Source organism: Mustela erminea, chromosome 1 (genome assembly GCF_009829155.1).
Source record: "Mustela erminea isolate mMusErm1 chromosome 1, mMusErm1.Pri, whole genome shotgun sequence".
Classification (NCBI taxonomy): domain Eukaryota; kingdom Metazoa; phylum Chordata; class Mammalia; order Carnivora; family Mustelidae; genus Mustela; species Mustela erminea.
In genome coordinates this window covers 38,827,767-38,851,175 of record NC_045614.1, presented here as the reverse complement: position 1 = coordinate 38,851,175, position 23,409 = coordinate 38,827,767, and the positions used below count along the sequence as shown (strand labels likewise).

The window sequence follows — 23,409 nt, the reverse complement described above, 5'->3', positions numbered from 1 at the left end:
TAGATTAGGAGCTTCACATACCCAAGTTGTTCAACACGTACTTAAAAGTTTTCCAGTAGCGGAACCGAGGATCATTTTTAAAATTTAAATTTAAGCTAATTTGCATTAAAATTGCACATGTATTAAAAATCCAGTTCTGTTGCGCTGGACAGATTCTAAGTGCTGAATAGGCCTCATGTGGCCAGTGACGTTTTCGTGTTGCTTGGAGCAGGCCTTCAGGTGTGGGACTCCCCTCTTGAGGCCGTAGAGACCCATGGAAGCAGGAGAGGCGACAGGATCAGACGTGCTGCTGTGTGGCCAGCCGAGGATATGGGTTAATTTGGAGTCACAGCGGGATGGTGGCCTGCTTCAAAGCAGAGGTGTGGAGAAGTGAGATATTACTAACATAAATAGAAGGGGCAGTGGATGGGAATTGCTAATATGGGAAATCAAAGAGAAGGAAGACCGTCAGATAATTCCCGATTTGGAATGTGAATCCCTTTCCCTGAAAACCTCCGGCTTGGGTTTGGATGGAGAAGAAGTAGGTGACCCCAGTTTGAGATGAGCTCAAGGTTGTTTTAGGACATCAAGGTAGAAATGTCCAGAAGGTTGTGGGAGTAGGGGTCTGCAGCTCTGGGAAGATAGTTTGGTTGGCAAAAATGATTTGGGAGTCACAGGATAGAGGCAGACATGAGGTGAAGGCACCGGAAGGATAAGGCCTTCCAGGGGTCAGGGGTCAGCAAACAACAGTCCTGTGTGCCAAACCCAGCTGCCTCCTGTCTTACCAGAACTCAGCCACACTCATTTGTCCATTTTTATTCCTGGCTGCGTTTGTGCCCCAGCAGAAGTACTGCTCTGAGGAGTTGGGACACAGACCTTGTGGCGTACAATGTGTCACAAAAAGCAGCTTTCCGGCCCTTTCCAGAAAAAGTTTTCTGCCCTTAGCTTTAGCGTTTGGGAGCACCAAGGATGGAACTCTAGGCAAGGTGAAACATTTAAGAATGAGCAGGGGAAGTTAAAGCTCATTAAAAAGTGAGAAGGAGCCACCAGATGTGTAGGCAGAGAACCGCTCAGAGCAGGAAGACCCGGAGGCAGAGAGGAGAGAATTTTGTATTCGAGAAACAATATGAATGACGGTGTCGTGTGTTGTGAGAGGTCAAGTGAGGTAAGGATTGCAAAGTGTCGATTGACTTGAGCCCCTGCACGCTCATTAGCAATTGCGGTAGGAATATTTCTGGGGGAGAGGAGAGGTGGGGCAGAAGCCAGGTCCCTGTGGGCTGGGGAACCAGTGGGAGGCAGGAAGTGGAGACAGTGAGGTACAGGGCCTTCCGTCATGGCGCTAGAAGGGAGGAGACGGCAGGAGGGAGCTGAGAGACGCTTGACGTTGAGGAGAACTGTGTTCAGGTGGGCAAGCGCACCTGACAGAGGGCAAGGGAGAGGGGAGAGGGGACCACTGGGGGAGGAAGACTTCCAGGGCGTGGAGCAGGTGCTCACCGGGGGAGCAGGCAGGGGGAGGTGGGAGCGAGGTCCAGCCGTCTTTCTGTCCCCACCTTTACCACCTCTGTCAGCACTGGATTCAAGCTCCATAATTGGTCTCCTTGCTTGAGCTCCCTGCACTGTGGGCCCTTCTATCCATATTCTAGAAGGCTCCCCTTCCCCAGCCCTGCCCGCTTCCTGAGAAGGTTAAGGTTAAGTTTCTGCCTCCGCTCTGCATTTTTAGGCTTAGCCACTTCCCCTTGCCGGCCCCTCCCATCCTCCTCGATGGGAGCACACCCTGCCCCGGGCCCCTCCACACCCTCCTCAGGCCTAACCTCTTCTAATACAGTACTCCATTCAAATTCCCGGGCGTCACCTGCGTCTTGCCTAACCTGACCCCTAATAGGGGCTCCATTCGGTATAGTATTTATGAAGTAGAAATGCAAGCAAAAAATCACGAGTCATTAAAATTTTAAGGCTCGTTATAAATTTATTATTGAACAAGAAATAGGACTCATTGCTTTGATCCCATAATAAAAACAGTACAAATGCACATAGAACATTTTTCTCAACCGTGACGCTTTTGGCACAGGGGACTAGACGTGGGAGCTGTCTTGTGCATTGTAGCCTGGTTAGCAGCCTCTCTGGTTTCCCAGGAGCACCTCTTTCCCTGCCTTGTGGCAAGCACAGGGTCTCCAGAATACTGCCAAAAGTCCTCTATGGGATATCCTTTTCCCTCCTACTTCGCATTTTTAGTAGTTGGAGCCAACAGAAATTATCCTAAAGATATAGCCTTTTTAGAAATTTTATTTATCTTTTTGTTTAAGTGCAATTTAGTTAACATAGTGTATTATTAGTTTCAGGGGAGAATTCAGTGATTCATCAGTTGCATGAAACACGCAGGGGTCATTCCATCAAGTGCCCTCCTTACCACCCATCACCCAGTTACCGCATTCCCCCCCCCCCCCCCCACCCCTCCAACAACCCTTAGTTTGTTTCCGGTAGTAAAGTGTCTTTTACAGTTGGCCTAAAGATGTCTCTTATTCCAGACAATAATAAATGGAAACCACCCATTTTTGACCAGTAAGCCAGCAGCCAGAGGCTCTGTTCTAGCCCACCTAACAACGCATCTAGTTACAAAAATTCAAACGAATGCTCTGAGGTGTGAACTGATGTTTGTATCATTCAGCTCCTGTATGTTAAGACCTGAAAGTTTTAACAGGAACCACATTTCACATGCACATACTTCTCTTTTTCAGATCAGTTGTTGTTTTCTATTCTCTGATCAGCGTCATTCTGATACAAAGGAGGTCAGAAGTCTCCCATCATCCGTATCCACCTGTTGCAAGGAAGCCCGCTTTGGGAAAAAGACTCCCTCACTTGTACAAACAGGGAGAGCTATTACACCATATTTCAAATTTTTATTTGAAGTTCGTGAATTCGTGGGGAATGAGCAAAGGAAAGGCCTGGCAGACTTCGGAGGGCTGTTTTAAGGAGCACTTGAGCACACCCAGCTGTAAGGCTATGAGAGCTTCCTATTCAATGGGGTGGACTCTGGTCACTCAACTCTTAGGGCGGGCATCCTCAGTGGTGTGGGTTTGGTTGTGGACGTTCTCCGATTCCTGTTCAGTCCGGCTTCCCCACTGGATAGACATGTGCTAGGCACACTAATAATTAACAAGTGGTGTCCACTGTATAAGGTATGGGTTGCTAATCCTACCTGCGGTGATTAGCGTGGACTTTTTCTAGATTTCAGCAAACCACATATACAAAGAAATGCTGCTGGAAAGCCAAATGAAGATTTGTCTTTGCGTATCCAGGCTTTCAAATGATAATCAATAGATGCTTAGAACAAGGCTGATAGGCAGTATCACCCTCTGCCCTGCTCTGCATTTTGCCTGTAAGTACAGCTCGGTAAACAAGAGCTAATTCTTAACAATAACCTGGAAAGTTAATGTTGTTCTCTAAGTTGGCATTAGAAGAAATGTTGACTTTAAGGGCGTCGTATTCCTCATAGATCTAGGAAAAAGCAGGAAAACATGCTAAAAAATAATTTAACTGACAACACAGTCCTGCTTCAGGCTCGTTTTATGGTGGGAGAAGAGTATTCTGCACTTGGGAGTTTTTTAGTGGCTTCCCAAAGATCTGGGTTTTATGGGCTACTCATAATCACTGTGATTTATTGAATACCTACTACATACAAGGCACTTTACATATATTAGCTTTGCGTGCTCTAAGAGCACTATGCATTTTTCACAGTAGCACTTACCACTGTTGTAATCTCCACTTATTTATATGACTAATTGATTAATGTGTGTCTTCCCCATAAGACAGTCTCCTCCATGTTGATGGATCTTATCAGTCTTTGTTCCCTATTGTTGCCCCAACACTTAATACAGGGTCCTGACACATGTTAGGTACAAAATAAATACTGCTCAGAAGGGTGAGTGAACCCAAAAGTAGAATGGTATGGTTTTAGGGAAGGGGAAATGGAAAGATAGAGTGGTTGGGTGGCTTGTTGAAACCTTCAGGTTGGCAGAGTGGGAAATCACGTTCGAGTATGTCTGGTCTGGTGGCTTCTCAAACTTTAATGTGCTTGTGACTCACCTGGAGGGGGTGTGATCAAAATATAGATTGTCACAAATTAAATGGGTCTGACAATTTGCATTTGTAACACGCTCCCTGGTGACACCCACGCTTCTCTCCATAGCACCATGCTTTGTGTAGCTGAGGCCAGTCTGTCCCACAGTTGCAGTGTAAAAGGTGTTAACTTCTTATCTGTTGGAGGTGTACGTGGTTCTCTCTGGAAAGCCTTGCCTTGAGACCGAGTGCTTGCACCTGGACTGGTCTCCTAAGGAAAGTTCTCTTCAGTAAATACACTGGCCCCACCCAACAGTTGGTTATCCATGGGCCGTGAGAATCTTAACTCAGGTATCGATATTGCTAACGGGCCCTGTTTTCTCCATTAGAAATCTCATACCTTTCTACCAACCGTGGTTCTGCTCTAAAGATGTCCAGTCTCCCCACCGCTCACATTGACCACAGAGATGCCAAGTCCTTTGGAGAGTCTGAGGTCACCAGACATCAGATGGTCCCACCGTCAACTCTATAGCCATCCAATGGCCCCCACACCCAGTGTAGGAAGGGAGGCTTGCATCAACAACTTGCCATTGGTGCCCACTCTACCTATCCTGGGCACCTCAGAATCTACCCTTCTCCCTGGCATGTCTATGACAGCTTTTTCCTAAATATCCTCTCTGGGTCAGCACTTCCCTCTAGCTCTTGAGAAATAGGGAGAGAAGTTGGCCTTTTCACAACTCAGAGCAGGGGGTGCAAGAACTAGGTGTTTACGGTGACCATCTGACACCACATGGGGGAGCTTATCTCTGCTAGCAGGGGCCTCTCACTCCGAGTTCCGATGACGTAATCACCGAGCCCTCTGATACTCAGCCCCACCTAACCCTGGTCTCCAGCCTCTGGCTGTTGCACAGTTTCTGAGTCGACCCTTGCTAACTGTAGGATGATCCCCACATTCTTCTCTTAAGGCTGACTGATGGTCTGTTCTCCACAGCCATTCAACACCAAACCTATTCATAATCTTTGTGCCTGATTGGAGCCTACCCTTCATTCATCACGTAACATAATGTCACCATTTTTGTGTGGATGCACGATTTGAGGACTTGCATATGTTGTGTTCTAATTGTGTAGTAGTAAAAATTGAAGGGGCACTTTTAAAAAGATTTATTTTAGCTCTGTATTTTGAAACACTCTTTCAAATATGCTTTCCTTTATAGTATTCGGCTGTGCTTAATGTTCATGAAGGGTGGTTTAATGAGATGAGGACTTACAAGCTAAGGGCATCATTATATTATTGAAATAATACTGAAAGTAAATTGGCAGATACCTGTAGTTTGTCCTGAAGTCACTTATTTGAAGAGCTTGCTTTAGTTCTCTTGGCATGGACAGACAAGGCCCAGGAACTATAGATGATGAATAAGGAATATACCACTGATGAAATTTCCTTAGAGCACGCGATGTGTTTTCACATCTCTTCTATCTTTGTACATTAGGTTTTCTCCCTTTCATTGATATTTTTCATTTGTTTGGGGATGTTATTTTGCTTTTAACTCCGTAAATGGTGTATATGCCTGTGCTTTTCGATTAATCAGCCTCCCAAAGGTAATGATTAAAGTGTACAGATGTGGGAAGCCACAAATACAAAGACAGCTTACATCTCTCTTTTCTTTTATATATATAAATGATTCCCATTTTGCAATACCTTAGCATCATGGTCATTGTTCCCATAAAAAATACTGTATTTTGTGAAATGATACAATTATGAGGCATTTCCCATTATGTAGACACCATGTCTTTAAATTATAGCAATTTCTTAAGATTTTAAGGCAAAATGAGCTCTTAGAAGTGTGATTAATAGCAGGGAATGAGGCTAATGCTGGGTCATCAGTGGCACTCCATTACAAAAAAGGTTGGACTAATAAAAGCATCCATCTTTTTGACCAATAAAGCATTTGAATGATATGCTTCCAGTATTTATCCTATAGTAGTTCATTGGTAACTGAGTAAACTCTGAACTTAGGTTGTAGAAAGGCAGCTGCATGTAAGCGGCCGCGGAGCTGGTCCTCGATGGTGTGGGCAAAGGCAGGCCTGGGAGGGAGGCTGACGTTGGAGCTGCCAGTCTGATTTTTCTGCTGTCTTCTGCAGGCTTAACAACCCATGGCACAGGAGCCCTCTTGCTTTGGGGGCCAAGAATAGAGAGTCTAGTCCGTTGATTATTTGTCTACTGGCATGTGTGTACACAGTAGGCTGTCATCATTAGGAGTGCCGTGCTCTGGAGTCAGGGATACAACCTAGTCCGCAGAGAGGTCTCTTCAAGTCTCCTTGTGCCCAGTTCCCCAGTACGGAAGCTCGTACCACTCACTGGTGTGTTGGAAGAGGATTTTTAGGTGGTTCATAAATCATTCACCAGTTCTCATTATTGCGATTTGATGTTGAAGCAATTCCATTTTCAGTCGGTTTTAATCCTTCCGATAAAGCCAAGGAGAAAGTTTCCATTTGGTACTAGTATGTCTTTAATCTCTCTCTTCCAGTTGTAAGCTCATTATTTAACAAAGAAAGAACATGGCTCCCGCTCAGAGCCTTTGTGGACAGCAGGATCTAGCTGGAATTTAATAACATTGGTTGGGTTGTATTACATTTATTCTAAATTCTTTCTCTTCTATAAAGGGATACACACTGGCTTTCCATTTGACGAAATGATACAAAGTTTCCTCTGCAATAGATTTATATGTTTGTCAAAAGTGAATACATTTTAAAAATAGCATTGGTGGAGGTATAGAGGGAGATGGCAGAAATCATGAACATGAAAGTCGAAATGAATGTTAGAGCCTTGGATGCTGGCTCGAGTGTCCACTCAGGTGCCATGACCACTCTGAGAATCTCCAGGCTTGTGAGATTTTCATCCCAGAGAAGATACGTGGCAGGAACAAATCAGTCCTTGCCACACTTGGGTCCACCCAGAGCTTCCTTGGGACTGTTTTCAGTTTTTGAAAGAGGTGATCACACAGGTTATTTAAAAAACTTCTTAGTAAATGGATTCTTTTATAATTATTTTATTCACTTATAGTTATTTTATTTTGCAAATAATGCTTATAACATGGGGTCTTTGGGGAACAACATAAGTAACCTGGGTCCATTCATATGAAATTGAATGTGGATTAGGGTATTTACCAACTCAACTGAGGCGGAGGAGAAAGGCACATCATTTATCCTGTTCTTGGTAAAGAATCAGTAGAACCATTTTTGAATATAACACATCCTCACATGGGGTAAGGTCATGTGCCTAGGTTTAGCTGGACTTTCAAAACTCCGGGACTTATTTACAATTGGACTTGATTGAGGGAAATGGTTTCAGCTCTTTGGATTACCTTTTAGAATTGTAAACTCTCTTTATGAACCTTCTCTGGCACTCCAGTTCGTCTAGGCTCTAGGAAGAGAAAATACAGATGAAAGTCAGGAGAGCTCCCGGAAAAGGCTGGAAGGGCGGGTAGTGGGTAAGGAAGATGGGGAGTAAGGACCGCGGGGCACAACATTCTGCTTTTACTTCATTTCTTTCTCTCTGGTGTTTGCCTGGAGCGTCAGATAAGGGACTCGGCTTCTCTTTGTCTCCTGTTCCTCTCGGCCGTGTGGAATTTGAGAACGGTTCCCAGAGCGCTGGAGGAAGAGCCTCCCTGTTAGCCGTTCTGGCATCAGCGGGTCTGCATCCTCATTAATTGGTGGGAGGAGCAAGGCTGGGTTGCCTTCTCCAGGCCAGGGGGAACAGCTCAAGGCCCTGAGGGTTTTCTAGGGCATAAAAGGGAGAGAGGTGCCACGGTCCCTTCCTCCTGTCCTTACGGTGCTTACAGGTCCATGAGCCTGAGAAAATTTCTCCTGCTGGGGCACGGAGCACTCACTGGACATTTCTTCTTCAATCTTTGTTGAGGTTTTAGGGGCCGTGTTGGTTTGGGGAAAGGAGACTGTGGGCAGAGAGGGACTTGGGAAACAAACCACAGCACAACAAAACAAAAACACAAAAGAAAAGGCTCTCGTTACTTTGTGACTGGGACGTTCTGGTGGCAGAACAAAGATGAGATGGAGAAGGAGGCGGCGGGAGTGAGAGCAGCTAGAGAAGGTTAAGAAGTTTATAGTGGAATTGGGCTCGGGATCAGGGGTGCGAGAGGGGACCCCTGAACTTTTGTTTCATTTGTTAGACAGAGATGGAAATTCCAGTAATCCGAAGGTTACTGAAGTAATTGCCACAGTCGTCTGCAGTGTGTCTTTAGTTGTGGTTTTTTTGTTTCTTTAAATTTCATTTTCTCATTTTCAAATTTTGCTTTGGTTCTCCAGCAATGCTTTACTGTGCTGTACTGTATTTTTCTAAATACAGAACTTTAAAAAATTAATTAACTGAAAATAAATGTAAGATCTAAATACCAAACTGGTTTTCACCATGTTTTGCTTATTAAATATTAAGTAATGGAGAGATGTCATTTGCATGTATCACAATTAAATAGTTTAGTAATATTAAACAATCTGTGAAAATGGATTAAAAAATGCTTTAATTGTCAGTTGTACACCTAAATATAGTATCTCCGATAAAGCATGGTAGCTTCCTTATAATATACAGCAAGCTGTTTTACCCATTCTTTACCCATGAAGCGAATTTTTGAAGATGAAACATTTTTTTATAACACTTCTGTTAGTGGAGACATTGACTTATTCCTTTTTCGAAGACCTCAGATTTCTTTGATAGGCCAACACACTGAACTCCTGAGCGGCTCTGTGTAGCATCACCTGATTAATTTATTTATATCTTGTTTTTTTAAGGGCAAAAATCATACCTGGATAGTTGGATTTTTGCAGCATCCTTGAGAAACATATTTATCTGTGTGTGGACCCAGTGTACTTAAAGGTATCTTGGAACAAGAAACTGCTCGAGGAGGAACATGGGAGCTCTCCCTCTAGGAAAAACATTTAAGATCTCCGTTGATGTTTGACCCATGTATTTCATTGATAAAAGAGGAAGAGCCCAGGAAATGAATGTAGAGTTACTCAAGCATGAAAACATTCCAGTCTTTAAAGCTGTGACCAAATCCAATCCTTAGTAGTTTAAACCATGTGGATGCTTTATTTTTATCTACAAAGCAGGAAGTAAAAAGGCATGGACTGAGCTCTGTTTGCTTCATCTGGGGGTGACCTCTTCTTTCTTAAAGGGGGCCATCACTTTATTATTATTACTACTATTATTATTATTATTTCTGAGTAAGGTTGTCAGTAAAGAGTTAACCGGATTTCACTTGATTTGCTCTGGCCTTATATGATGATGAGTAATGCGAGGTTGGTAACAGCAAATTGTTGTTTATAAGCAAACATGGCATTGTGCAAACAAGCAGGCCTGGTCTCCAACTGGTTTGATTTCATGGTGGTCAGCAGCTGATCTGTGTTACATACAACCTTTCTGCCTCTCTAAATGTCAGAAGAATGACTGTTTGTTTATCTTGCCTTCTTTGCAGCTGTTTACTCTGTAATGCATTTACCTCGACCTTGATTCCCGAAGAGTGGCCCCTTTCTCCTCCCTACCCTGTTTACACTAGTCCTGCCCCTGGTGTCACCTATGAAATCTGTTGATTATTCCACCTGGTTAATGTTAAATTGCTCTTGTAAGATGATGTGTTTGTTCATAAACACAAATGCTGGGCCCCTTGTTTACTGTACCCATGGCAGCAATCGTTATTAAACAAATATCGCTTTGTTTGCGGGGTGCGAGCAGCAGTTTATCCTGCAAGGTCTGTTTAAAAAACACACACACATTTAAAAAAAAAAAAACACAAAACTTAAATACGAGAATTTTGATAAAGAAAGAAAAAGGGGAACTTGTCCCTGGAATGTGGTTGAAACAGACTTAGGTTTGCTTTTCTTATCTTTTGCTTGGATGAAGGGGCTGGAGAGATTAGCAAGTTGTTTGGTTTTTCTAAGAGATTTCCTTAGTGTAATGATATCTATGCAGTTGTTTGCTTTTTTCAGAAGGGAGAGAGCTCTCCTGAAAGGCCACTAGCTTAGCAATAGAACATCAGATGGCTAGAAAACTCTTTGTGGAGCAAACAAGGACTTAGAAGGTGTAGGAGAAAAAGTCTAGTGCTATGAACAAGGAAGTCACCTTCAAAAGGTACAACCCTTGGATTTTATGTTATTGTGTGTATGTATCCTGTGTTGTTGTGTGGGCTCCCTATGTTCTGTGTGATGGGGGTACTCACTCAAGTTTGAAAAGGGAAGATTAACTTTGAGTTTAATGTATTGTGAATCGATTCTCTGTGATATGTACGGAGACGTCCTAAGTGGGAAGAGACCATATAGTGAACCTACGTGATATGCTTTTACAAGCTCGTGTCTTAATTTTTACCTGGTATTCTCACCTGTCTCATTTTAAAATGAGTTTTATGCCTTGTATCCTTTCTAATTAAGGAAAGGAGACATTGTGTCTCTTTGTTCAGTTTGATGTCTTGTCCCTTGGTCACCGGGAGGGAGTCACAGTAGATAAGACCAAACATTAGCCTGTCCTTTGTCATGTTTTACAAACAGCAGAGAAAACAGCTTACATCATCTTTGTTTTTTGTTTTTTTTTTTTTTAATTATTGTTTGTTGCTGTTTCTGAATTTGTGTTGTGTTTCAATACTGGGCAGGGCCTGCTAGCATTTGCTGTAAATTACAAGGATGAAATACAGACTGGGGTGAGGGTAGAAGCGGGGGTCATGACCTTCAACAAATTGTGGTCTTTCATATCAAGAGAAAAGCCTGTTAATCTGTCTGTAAGGGCAACTTTTTCGGTGGGGGGGGGGGGCGGGGGGGATACATGTATGCATACCGAAGTTTTTGAAGGATAAAATTAAATAATTGTCCCTTGGACACAATGGAGACGTGCCAGCGCAGACCGCTGATAGCTTGCATTCACTGAGCTGCCATGATGCTCTGAACATATTGTTCGCTTTGGCCACTAGAGCGGTTAGGGGCTAGAGGCAAAAGCCAGAGGTACGTGAAGTGTGTCATCATGCACAGCAACCACTAATTGATGTTAGGAACCTGGCCCCATATATATGAAACTCTATAATATATGGAAATGGAAAAAAAAAAAAAAACTGACCTGGTTGTCGATCACTTTATTCTACGGGGCTCTGTGTGACAATTCAGTTGTTTGAATGTTCCAATGATTCAGGTTTGGCAGGCCTTGTGAATTCTCCAACTTAAACTCTGTTGTGTTCTGTAAAAAAGGCATTTTGATTCAGCTCCCTAGAACCCCCCGGCCCAGTCATACCCTGAGCTGCTGAGGCTTCCGTGTAGCAAAGCAAACAGCCTAGCCCAGGATTGGCAAGCTCCTTTCTGGTCTCTGTTTAATTATTTGAGCTCGTCTGGTTGAATGTGCCAGGAAGTGGCTATGCATTCTCCTTTGTACTTCAGTTTCCTAGAGCAGCTTCCCTCCAAGTTCCATAGTTTTTGCCCACAGTGGCTACGATGACAGCGCTCAAACTCTTGTCCGCGGGGAGGGAAGGAAAACATGACCAACAGCAGCTGAAATTCTGAAAATACAGACATTTGTAACTTTAAGGGGTGGGTGTTTTTACCGGCGCCTATTGATGACTTCTGAACACCGTGGAAGTTTGCTAAGGCAGGCTGTTAGCGTGAGACACGCACGTTTGCTCCGAACAACCTTGCTGCCTTGGTGTTGGAATTCGGGACTTCTTTCTCTCTGGAAACATAAAATCTCTTGTCTTTACAATGAAAGCCTGGTAGAGAAGGGAAATCATGTTTTTATTAGGAACATTATTTTATTACCACCCTGTTCCTCTAACTGTTGTGAGTCATGCGTTACAGGGAAAATTAAACATCCGGCTCTCTACCTTTTTCCATTCCAGCTGAACTGGAAATTAACTGTGGACCATGGATTTTGGTAGGGTTTTTCACTGATGGGTTATCTTTACATTTTCAGGGATTGGGACAGTCCTACCCGTTATGGCGTAAAATGATTTAATAGCATACGTTCGTTTCTTTGTTTCAGAAATCCACAATGATTAGTCCTTCCAAGTGAAATACAGGACGTAGAGTATTTTAAAGGTAGGACCATCAAGGTGGAGGGCAGCAGAAGCCCTTGATCTCATTTGTTTGGGAGTTTGGACTGGGACTTTTCTGTCATTTAATCATTTAGCTAAAAATTCAGCAGTTAGGGATAAGTTCCTACTATAGCAGCCCCCCTATAGCCACAGTTTTGCTTTGTGGATTCCAGTTACCCGTGGGTTGGGAAGCAGATGATCCTTCTTCCAAAGTATTGTCAGAACACCTGTCGTTCACCTCACTTAAGCTCATCAGTAAGACATTTTGTCATCTCACATCATCTCGCAAAGCAGAAAGGTGACTACAGTATAATAAGACATTGCAAGAGAGGGCTAGAGATCACATTCACATAACTTCTCTTACACTAGATTATAATAATTGTTCTAGTTTATTATATTGTATCTAGTTGTGTGTGTGTGTGTGTGTGTGTGTGTGTATAAAATTATATCTAGTTTATCCCAGGGTCCTGGGATTCAGTTCCACATCTGTCTCCTTGCTCAGCTAGGAGCCTGCCTCTCCCTCTGCTTGTGCTGTCTCTCTCTCTCTCTCAAAACAAACAAACAAACAAACAAAAACATAGTGTTTGTAGGATTCAGTACTGTCTGCAATTTCAGGCATCCACTGGGGGTCTGGGAACATATCCCCGTGAATAAGAGGAGTTACTGTGTGTGCAAGGTGTGCCTAAAAGTAAAAGTAAAGTTCAAAATAAAGGGTTTTTTGTTTTGTTTTCGTTTGGTTTTTTGGGGGGTGAGGGGGGTGGCTTTTTTTAATTGTTACTAAAGAAATGGAGTTAGGCCAGGAAGGAGATCATTTTACTCTGAATGCCTCTTTGTCCGTTTACTTCATAAACAGAGGGTACCTCTAGGTTGATTGATAAACACAAACTAGTTCTTAGTTCTTTTTTCTCCTCCTTTGAACTATAAAGGTAAGAGAGCTACCATATGACATTATTAACAACAAACCTAATTTCCCTCTCAGACTTCTCCCCAACTGAGGACGCTGCTTCACGGAGCACCCAAAGCCATAGGTTCTCCCCCTCAGGCTGTCTGAGATGGATCCAGGATGTCCTCACCTCTATCCCTTCCTTTCCAGCCCCAAGCCCTGCTTTTCCTGCAGGAGTAGCTCCGTGAGGACACATGTACCACGGCTTTCCAGGAGGGGTGCTCCAAGACCTGGTTCTCTCTCTACTGAGAGGCCCACCCCGACACTTCCATGACATCCTCAACCTCTGCTGACCTCAGATTTGGGAAGATTCCAATTTTGCCCTTCTCTCCCATATGGCTATGTAAATAGCCTTTAAAAACAAATGAACAAATAAACAAACATATTTTTGACTATTCCATTGCTCCTCAACTTTTTCTTCCAAAGTGCTAAATGGAATTCCAGATTTTTAAAGATAGATCTCAATATCTCCAGTGCACGATAAAGTTGATAATACATAAATCATTTTTAACAACAGGTAATATGCATAATTTATGGTGTTACAGTGCTATCTTTTTGATATTTATGATGGATAATGCTCCGTTTTTGCCCTCATATTACTGCTTTAAATTATACCACAAGAAAATTAATGAGAAAGTAGATTTATGGGTTTCATTTGTTTGTCAATTCGGAAATTAATTGGGTGTTAATTTTAGCCGTCCCTCATCAGACCAGGACTTCAGTCTGTGTGCATTACTTTGCATTCATTGTAGCTTACCTCCCATTTACTGTGGGTCACTAGCTTTGCATACATTAAAATAGCCCTCCGGCTCATTCCCTTGATTACTTTTTGAACTGCCATGCATTAGAAAATTTACGCCTTTCTGTTATAATTATGAAAATTTGGTATTGGAAGATGGTGCTTTCGTAACTCAGCACACCGACTTCGCTTCCTAAACGTGGCCCTTGGATGGTCTTTCCATGGCAGGGGACCCCTGCCACCGGGGGCGGTGGATAGGCAGACAGTGGTGTCTGATCACAACTTGTAGGAGTGATGTCAGATGTGAAAACGCTCAGCTGGTGTTACTTTGTTTTTCTTGTTGCTTTCTCCCCCCACCTTTGAGAGTATGCCTTGGAATCTCCACCCAGTGGCAATGATTCTACATCTTGGGGCGCTTCCTTCCTGCCCTGGCTTCACCTGCTCCCTTAACCCCTCAGTTTCACTTATAATCCCTCCAGCAGCCCTTCCTCTGTTCTCTGGCACCTAGTGCATCTTGCCAGGTGAAGGGCGAGCACTTGCAAAGCTTGTGCCATGTGCTAGGAAATGCGAAGTCTCCATGGTCAAAGCCGGCCTTACTTTGGGGATGCTTTCTGTTCTTGAGTCCCTATTTTGAGTGGGAGGAACTCCTGCAAGAAGATGGAGAGCAAGGCACTGGGCTCGTGTCCTGGGCCACCCTGCTGTTTCCCCTTAGCTGCACTGTGCTCCTTTGAACTCCTTTATGTGTATTATGTTGCCAGGTCGACCTTTTGCACATTTAAAGGGAAACCATTCATTTATCTGATGAAACCCAGAAGTAAATGTATGCTTTATATCTTAATGCGCACAAGTTTTTCTTCTTTCCTGAATCACATGAACATGATCAATGTGGACTTTGAATCATCATGATGTGACATGCGTCCTTCTTGGGAACTAGAGCTAGCCTGACTCCCACCTTTATTTTTGTCCTGCCTGTAGACTCTGCACAGAGTCTAACTGATGATGAAGTAGGCATGCCTCTTGCTCAGTAATTCCACAATACAGAAAGTCACATGCTCACCCCCTTCTTGGAGTCGCTGTCTTCCTCCTGCCATCCCTCGGTCCTTCCCTCCCACCCTTCTTCCCCTTCTCTGTCCCTCCCTTCCCTGTGTGCTTCCTTTCTTCTTTCCTCTTACCCCCCTCCCGCCCTCCCCACCCCCCAACTCCAAGAGCTTCTGTTATCTCTTCAAAATACCTCCCATTTCCTTCTTTCCTGGTACTGGATAAACAATGAGAAAATGATCTCTGCTTTGGGCTGGGGGAGGACCACGTCATCACCGTCATCATTTTCCTACGAGTGATTTCACCGTTAACTTCTCTTCTCTTCTTCCCATAGAAGTGGAAATATATTTTACAAAACGGTGTTTAGTTTAATTTACACATCCTTTCATGAACAGACCAAGTTCTTTAAGGGCATTTATTCTGCTTCATATAAATAATTGATCAGCCAAGTTAATTTACTTCTGCCTGACTTGGTCAACCTTAATTAACTGCCCTGGAATCAAGACTGAACTTTTTGTTAGCTTAAAATCTTTCACAAGCATGATAACAAGGGCTTTATTTTCCTTAAATTTTCAGCATCAACACTGTAACCAAGGAAATAATCATAATAATAAAGCATTGCTTTAATTTACTATAAATACATTGGCCTGGACATTATGAATTTTCCAGAATACTTCCAGGGTATGCTCTGTTGGCAGCGACAATAAATAAGCAGGCTAAACTCAGTTCTTATCCTTTTCTACAAGTTCCTTCAGCACAAAAATCGATCTTCGGAAATCAGTAGCTCTGTCACGCTTCCAAGCAAGACCAGAAGTGGGCCATTTTGGCTTCCTTCCGCTTTCTGACATCCACGTGATTATGGCCTCGGCCTTCACAGGGGTGTGTTGAACGGGTCGTATGTGACTTAAACAAAACCCGCTCATTCAGAGAAGACAGGCAAGAAGCCAGAGGAAGATTTGTGTTTATTTTCAGAAGGCTTGTTAGTGGGGAGGGCTGGTCGCCTCCTCCAGGAGCCATGCCTTCATATCCACATACTCTGGCTGATGGCGTATCGTTTCTTGCTCTCGATTTGCCGTGGAGCAGGGCAGTTCATTGGTTATAAGGAGTCCTAGAGGGAAGTGGAGGTTATACAAACTGAGTGTCTATGACAAGCTCCCGCTAAGAAAAGAAGGTACAGTGTTCGATGTCAGAAAATGCACATGCCTCTCGAATACACTGACCTGCTCTCACATGATTCTCAAATTGTAAAACTCAATAGAAAAAGACAAATAGAGGTGTTTGCTAAAGAATACGGACACTTTCATCTTTGTATTTTAGATGCTTTTGTTGGTCTACCTGCCACCTTGGTACTATCTTTCCTGGAATTACTTAGTTTTTTTTCATTCACTTACTAATGGACTACCTTGCCGAGGACTTTGCAAATGGGAAATTCTCTGTCATTCATAGAATGGACAGGTTGATGTCTGAAACAGGCAAGGATGATGGCCGTATCTATTCCTTAACCTATGGAGCTTTGGTTTTCTTATCTGTAAAATGGGATAAATTTCACCTGCCTCCTCTCTTTGATGGACTTGTTATGAGTTTGAAAAGTACCTCAGAGAGCCTTGTAGTTTGTGGAGTGTTGTACAGACATAAAGCCTTATTAAATGGCTTGGAACATTCCATAGAAAGAAATATTGCCAGCCCAGATATTGTTAGAAATGTTCTTAGACATCGACACTCCTAATTTTTCACATGTGCTTTTCAAAAAGCTGTTTTCTCCTGATTGGTGTGGGAGATTATGGGAAATTTTAAATCTTGCAACCTACATACTACTGTTAGCACTTGACTAATTAAGGACATCCTCAGACCAAAATAATCCTTTATGCAATTTCGGTCCCAATGCCTGCACTCTCACAGACCCGATTCGCAAGCCAAGCTGCTTGGCGAGATGCCTGCAGAACTTCTCCTGGAGGACTTGGCAGTCTTCTTGGAACTGCGTAGAGCAAAACCTTATCAAATTGTGGATTGGAGATGGTCCCTACTCCACCCACCACCACGGTGTCAAACCCAGGAAACAGAAGCAGGGCCAGTCTCTTAGACACCTGTTCTGAGGTCAGGCATCCCAATGGTTGCAGGCTGGGAAAAGCAGCATTCTTTCATTCTTTCCTGTAGCTCTGAGGACAGGATATGTGGCTAACTAGGCCCCCTTCTGAGGGCAGGTAAATATCTCATGTGCAAACCATGTTTTTATCTTTTGGGGGTTTGTTTGCTGATGTGAGTAGGCTATCCAGAAAGTTTTAAAAAAGAAAAGTGTTTTTGTTTTCTCTTTAGGTATGCTTGTGACATACCTAAGAATTGAGTGTGTTTCCTTGTTAACTATGCTAGGACAACCATTCTCTCCCTCAAATACCTAAACACCACCTTTTCCCCCATTTCTGTACGAATGGGCAGGTTTGTGAAACAGAAACATTGGGGGGAAAAGCCCCCTCAATTTCACAAATTAATTCCTTTTTGGCAACAAACGAGGTACTTGTATTGCCTGGTTCTTCTATCTTAGAGAAAGTTTTAGCTGTGTTTTTGATAGGTTTTATACTCTGTAGACAGTAAGGATATAAAGGCAGTTTTTAAGTGATTCTAATTCTGGGAAAGTCTGATTTCAAGAAAAGAGTGTGAATCAGCTGTTGCTTCTGAGTTTGTTTTCCACCTGTCAACAACAACAAAAAATGCCATTCTTAATCCCCTTCAGAATTGGATTAACTTTAAACATAAGTCTTCTGGGTTTATAAAGTTTGTACTTAAGTTGGATCATACAGGGCACTGAAAGGAAAGGAAGAAAGATGTGAATTTTTCTGCTTTTAATTTTCCATTAGGCTTTTGTGGAAGTCGGTAGAAAAGGGACTTGAACCAACTTCCAGCAAGAGGGCAGCCTCCTCTAAAGATGTCCCAAGTGTTTCAATTTCCCTGTTGTCACATATTGCAGGGGGGGTGGGGGGGTCCGTAATGCAGATTGCACATGTCTTTCCACGATGCACGAGTATTTGTTACAAGTTTTCAGCCCTTTGATCTGAGATCGGTGTTTCACGTTGAGGTTTTAATATTCAGACATTTCTCAGCTTTGATATTGGAACTGTCAGGTCCTTTAGTGACTATTGCTTTTCCTGTTCAAAGCCCTCGTTTGTGAATTTGGAGTATGACCCTGCCATTACACTGTTTGCTCCCTACTACACCTCAGCTGTAAGAAAACACATGGTTAAGAACGTTGACATCCAGCTGAACTTGTTCAAATCCTGATTGCACCACTACTAATGATTTATGCTGGGCAAATTAAAATGGTCCTCATGGGGGCCTAGTTTTCTCATCTGCATACTGGAGATACCAGTGGCATTCAGAACTAAACTGGGAAATATACGTAAATCACCGGCTGGTGGGCTTGGTACGGCACTGGTAACACTTGGTATTAGTAAATATGATCTATCTTTTGTCATAAACAGATGCATTTACTGAGAGCTGAATTGTGGGTCATGGTTTTGTACCTAGAAAGTAGCTGGGCAGAACATGAAATATATTTACATGTATGTAGGTGATATCCTTCAGCTGCACATCTTGCACTGTACATATAGACATACATACATACTTACAAACACCTACACATATATGTTTTTTATTAGACACTTCATAATTTTGCATTCAGACCTTTCCTTTGGTCTGCCTGAGGCCAGATTTTTCTCCAAAATAAATATAAGATGTCCCAGACCTTTCAGGCCTTAAAACAAACTAGAGGTTAGTAATTCAGCATGAGAAAATCCCCTAACTTTGAATAGGATTTCTTAGGACAGTTTTAACCATAGGACAAAGATCAGAGTCTGAATTTTTTTAGCTCCTGAAAAGTGGGGTGGGGGGGGGATTCTTTTTTTTTTTTTTTCTTTCTTTCTAAATGTGGCTGATCTCATTGGAATCACCAATTTTGAAGACTTCTCAGTACCGGAATCATTCTGGGGAGTACGAATCTTTAAATGCTCTTGTCTTTTTGACCATGAGGGTGTTTGGCTCAAATGATCTCAGGGCCCTCCCGGTGGTGTGTGTCCTGTCTTGATAGTGTGGGGCTGGAGACTTTCTCTCTAGGCGTGTACCACCCCAACGCAGAGCCTGCACACACTGAAATTGAGTGTTACACCTAATACGCTACACACAACTTACTCCTTTTTTTTTTTTTAAAGATTTTATTTATTTATTTGACAGAGAGAGATCACAAGTAGGCAGAGAGGCAGGCAGAGAGAGAGGAGGAAGCAGGCTCCCTGCTGAGCCGAGAGCCCAATGCGGGACTCGATCCCAGGACCCTGAGATCATGACCTGAGCCGAAGGCAGCAGATTAACCCACTGAGCCACCGAGGTGCCCCAACTTACTCCTTTTTGAGAAAAACTCCAGATAGTCACAGATAGTTAACCATAAATCCTGAGTTCCCCTGAAAGTATTTTTCTCCAAGGGGAAACAGCTTCTTGAAAGGACCACTACGAACTCTTGAAGCTGCCCCGACCCCTCCGTCCTCAGACACTAAGGGACTAGCCCACGACCCAGGGCCAAGAGTGTGTGAAAGAAAAGGACAACTGTTTACAGAGTCTGGCAACACGGAAGGCAGGGCCCTTCTCCTTCTGTCCAACAACTGTTTTAACAGCTGCTTTTCTCTCTCTCCCCTGCTCCCTCCTGAAAATCCCTCTATCAGGTTTTTGAGTCATGATGCAAGAATCTGGGACTGAGACAAAAAGTAACGGTTCAGCCATCCAGAACGGGTCGAGCGGCGGCAACCACTTGCTCCAGTGCGGGAGTCTTCGCGAAGGACGGTCCAACGGGGAGACGCCAGCCGCGGACGCGGGGGCCGCCGAGCTCGTGCACGTGCAGCAGCAGCAGCAGGTACCGTGGCCGCCGGGCTGCGCGGGATGCGGGGGGACCGCGGGGCTGGCGCTCCCGCTCGCCCTTTGCACTCGTCCCCGTGCAAGTGTTGGAGGCTCAGGTGGCGGGCTGGCCGCCTGTCAGAAACAGCTAGCGCGGGGTGGTGGCCCTCGGAGACTAGAGCTCAGGAGCCGAGACTCTTGGAAGCTACCCCCCCTGCCCCCGCCCCCTGTCTTGGGGAGCAGTTGTTAAAGATGAGCTTGAGCGCGCCTCTTCCCAGGCCCCACCGTGGCAGCCTGAAGCTGAACTATTTGGGATAAAACGAATTGCAGAAACGGTTCCCTATGCTTGAGTTAAAAAGTCATACTCATAAACGGGCTTACTGAGAGTGGTGAAGCACGACACCAAAGGAGGGATGGAAGACGAAAGGAACAGGGGATGGAAGAGGGAGTGGAAGCCAACAGTCGAAACAAACGGGCAGGAGTGGGTATGCAGCAGGCATAGCATCCACAGCACAGGCTTCAGTGTAAGAAGTGGCCTCCTGCTGCCTGGAGGAACTTCGGGGTGCGGACCACTGGCCTATGTGTCTTGTGTACATACGGTAGCTGGTATGGGGCTAAGTCCTCTTAACGTTTTACATTAGTTCTTATTGGTGGTTCCCCCAAATGCATGTAAACTGGGACATACTCATTCTCCGTACGTTCTCCATAGTCATGTCAGTGGGTACCCTTGAGGGACGGATTAAATATTTCCAAATGGTAAAGGTGCCATTTTGGTCTTGGATTCATCTACTCAGTACATAGTTGTGGTGCCCTTGCAAAAAGGTGAAAAAGAACACTGCATCTTCAGGCCTTTCTGGAAAAAAAAAAAATTAGAAATCTTTGGGGGATGAGGAGGAGGCAGGCGAGCCTTTTCTCAAACCATTTTCTTGGAAAGTGTATCGGGGAAGGAAAGGAAATCCCTTTTTGTATGAGGGTTATAGCCTTTGACAGGCTCTGAGGATGTTTCATTTTTTTACTTGCTGAGAAGTTTTTAAAATATGAAGAATCGTTACATTGTTAGTCTGTGAGAAGGTAGTGGAACCTGCTGGGGGAAAGCTAGGACAGAAAGAAAAGGAAACTAGCAGACATGCTCTGGTCTCACGACTAGCACTTCATCTATGTGATGTGACCTCTGTCCCTGGTTGTCCAGAACCTTCTGTGCCTGCACCTTGGGTACCCCATCAGCTGGAATTTATGATGTATGTTGTGTGGAAGGTCGTGCACTTAAATGAGTGCCAATGGCAGAATTCTAACCACTGAGGTAGTTAGCAAAACATATCCTCAGATGGTAGGACAGTATCCGTGTGTGTGCGTGTGTCATTCATGTGGTGTTCTCGGTTACTTACGGTTCATTGGAGAGAGCCGCCAGGATCTTGGAGTGCTGTGTTCTATGTCCTTACCCTACAGAGGCCAAGAGGCACCAGTTCTTGAGCAGTTGAGGTGTGGTGCTCTTGGCCTATGGGGTGGGAACCCTACATGCTTAGTATTTAGGGTACATTAATTAAATAAATGGGAAATTCACTTCTTTAGAATTTTATATGAAGAACTAAAAAATCATTTACCATCTTAAAGTAGTAAGTCGGCCAAAATCTTTATATATGTACCATACACACACACACATACACGCACGCAAACACACACCCCTACACCAATATCAGCAACAACACATTGGCCTCATAGAAGGCAGTTAGGAAAGTGCATGTTAACAATCTTCCTTAAAAAGCATCGGTAACAAAATTAGTTATCCACATCTCCCCTCTTTATCTTGGCTGTGACCACTTTGGAAAACATGGTCTTATGTGTTATGGATGTCAGTACCTTTTATTGTACTTTGAAACCCATTTTAAATACTTTTTATAGCAAGTTTACTTTTATTTGCTCTTGATATGATTTAGGAAGAGAGAGTGTGCTTGGATTTATGATTGCGGCGAAAACCTCACATACTCTGCTTGGTAGCCCTTTTTGATCTTTTAAGACAAAATACTGACAACTGTTTGCCCCTCCAAGTGTATGATGAGGCTCCTCACAGGTTGTTGGGGGACAAGTAAATCTCTCGATGAATTGGGGGCGGGGGGGGGGGTAGGAATAAGGGATTGATAAAGTTTTGCAGGACTAGAGTGAACCTAGTTTCCTTCCAGACCGAAAATGGCAACAAGTCAGTGCTTTGGAGAAATGTGAGGGTCAACATGATGGACTCGGGTTGTTTTCGTCATTTTTATTCTACAGGTTTTTACTTGAAGTGAGAATACCAGCAGTGAGAAAATCACAGCCATGCTGAATTCATTACTGCGGTAGTCACACAAAACCACGGATAAAATTTCAATAACTGCAGGCCACAGTTGAGTAAACAGTTGCACTGAAATTTAATTCCTGTTGACTTTTCCCCCATTCCTCGCCAGGGGCACATTCTGATTCTGTAGTACAAAGACAACAGGGGTTACAGCTTTGATTAATGTAGGACAGTGGAAGAGAATTAGAACTGTAAAATATGTTAGAAGTCCATGGAACAAAAAGATGTGGCTTAAAAGGGCTTGGTATAAAAATGAGTTAATTATGCTGTGTGTAACACTGAATGTTATAGGATTTTCTAGTTGCACCAGTGCCATCGTTGACAATATAGGGAGAATTTTTGCCTAGTGCCAGGACTTTTAAAATAAATGCAAGGCTTTCCATGTTTGATTCTTATTACCAAAGATAATTACAAATGATAGCAAGTGCCCTTTCAGAATGGAGAGCTTTCACAAAGATTAGCTGTGGAATGAGTGACTTCTATGCTGGAACTGGTCTATAGGTTGGCTAAATTAGGTCTAAGAAGAATTGTTTAAAAAGGAAAAAAAAAAAAAAAAGAATTATGTAGGTGACAACCTAGAAAAATCAGAATCTGGCTTTTCCATCTTCTCTTGAAAAACCAGAAGATCCGGTAACCCTAGACCAATATTCCTATGAGGACAACAGTTGTTAGGGAATGGATTCCACGTGAAGTCAAGGAGCCTGCCGCCCTCCAGGCTGCCCCAGCTCCCACCCAGCAGCATTGCTCATTTGTGGCCCTCTAGGCAGGGGGGTTGGTAGTTCTGCAAGATGCCATCATCACTCAGAAGCCATCACCAAGGAGAGGTGCTGCCAGTAGCTTGGAGGAACCCGCCAACACACTCCCCAACTGTCTTCCTTCCTCAAAACGAAATGTATTATCTCTGTAATGTTTCAAGCCTACTTCTATCTGGGCCATGAAACTATTATAACAATAGTTTCCTAATAAGATAATTTGATAGAGTTTCCGAACATTTCTTTTAGCCACTGGGTAATTCTTTACCCGATACCATAACTGCTTTTTATTTCCTATTATGCCTGCCCCGTTTCTGGGTCTGTAAGAGTTCTGTACTGGATATGCACTACTCCATTATGAAACTCAGCAACAAATACTATTACCAGTTACTGAAGTTTTTTTTTTTTTTTCCCTTAAGAAAGGATTTTAAAATGTCCAGAGCAATTTCATAAACTGTGTGGATTAATGCATTTTAAAAGTCTTGAATTTTAGAAAGCAGAATTTTATTTCCATATTGCTGCAAATGAGAGCTTTTTCAGATAAGCATATTACATAGAGCATAATGTTTAGAAGTTTCTCCATATACAGCATATGCTGTCAGGTCAATTAACAGAATGCATAC

General features: G+C 43.4%; 1 protein-coding gene and 1 long non-coding RNA gene across 13 annotated transcripts in view; one reads left to right on the top strand and one right to left on the bottom strand.

Moving 5' to 3' along the window:
* FOXP1 (forkhead box P1) overlaps positions 1–23,409 on the top strand; it is a 579,941-nt gene that overhangs the window by 327,663 nt on the left and 228,869 nt on the right. For 8 of the 11 annotated variants that reach the window (XM_032359520.1, XM_032359607.1, XM_032359621.1 and 5 more), the window contains one exon: positions 19,537–19,724. In XM_032359520.1, coding sequence (XP_032215411.1) covers positions 19,548–19,724 — 177 coding nt within the window. In that variant the 5' untranslated portion in view covers positions 19,537–19,547. Of the gene's footprint in view, positions 1–10,041; positions 10,178–12,061; positions 12,118–19,536; positions 19,725–23,409 lie in introns of those variants that run through there. The other 3 variants (XM_032359586.1, XM_032359540.1, XM_032359593.1) reach the window with 3 other exon arrangements.
* Positions 4,688–11,398, bottom strand: LOC116599688. 2 transcript variants are annotated; one of them, XR_004289452.1, is made up of 4 exons: positions 11,150–11,398; positions 8,853–8,972; positions 7,401–7,459; positions 4,688–6,634 (listed from the first exon to the last, which is right to left on the bottom strand). It is a non-coding gene; the product is annotated as an uncharacterized LOC116599688 (long non-coding RNA). The 2 variants fall into 2 exon arrangements; XR_004289451.1 differs by lacking the exon at positions 4,688–6,634 and having other exon boundaries at positions 7,072–7,459.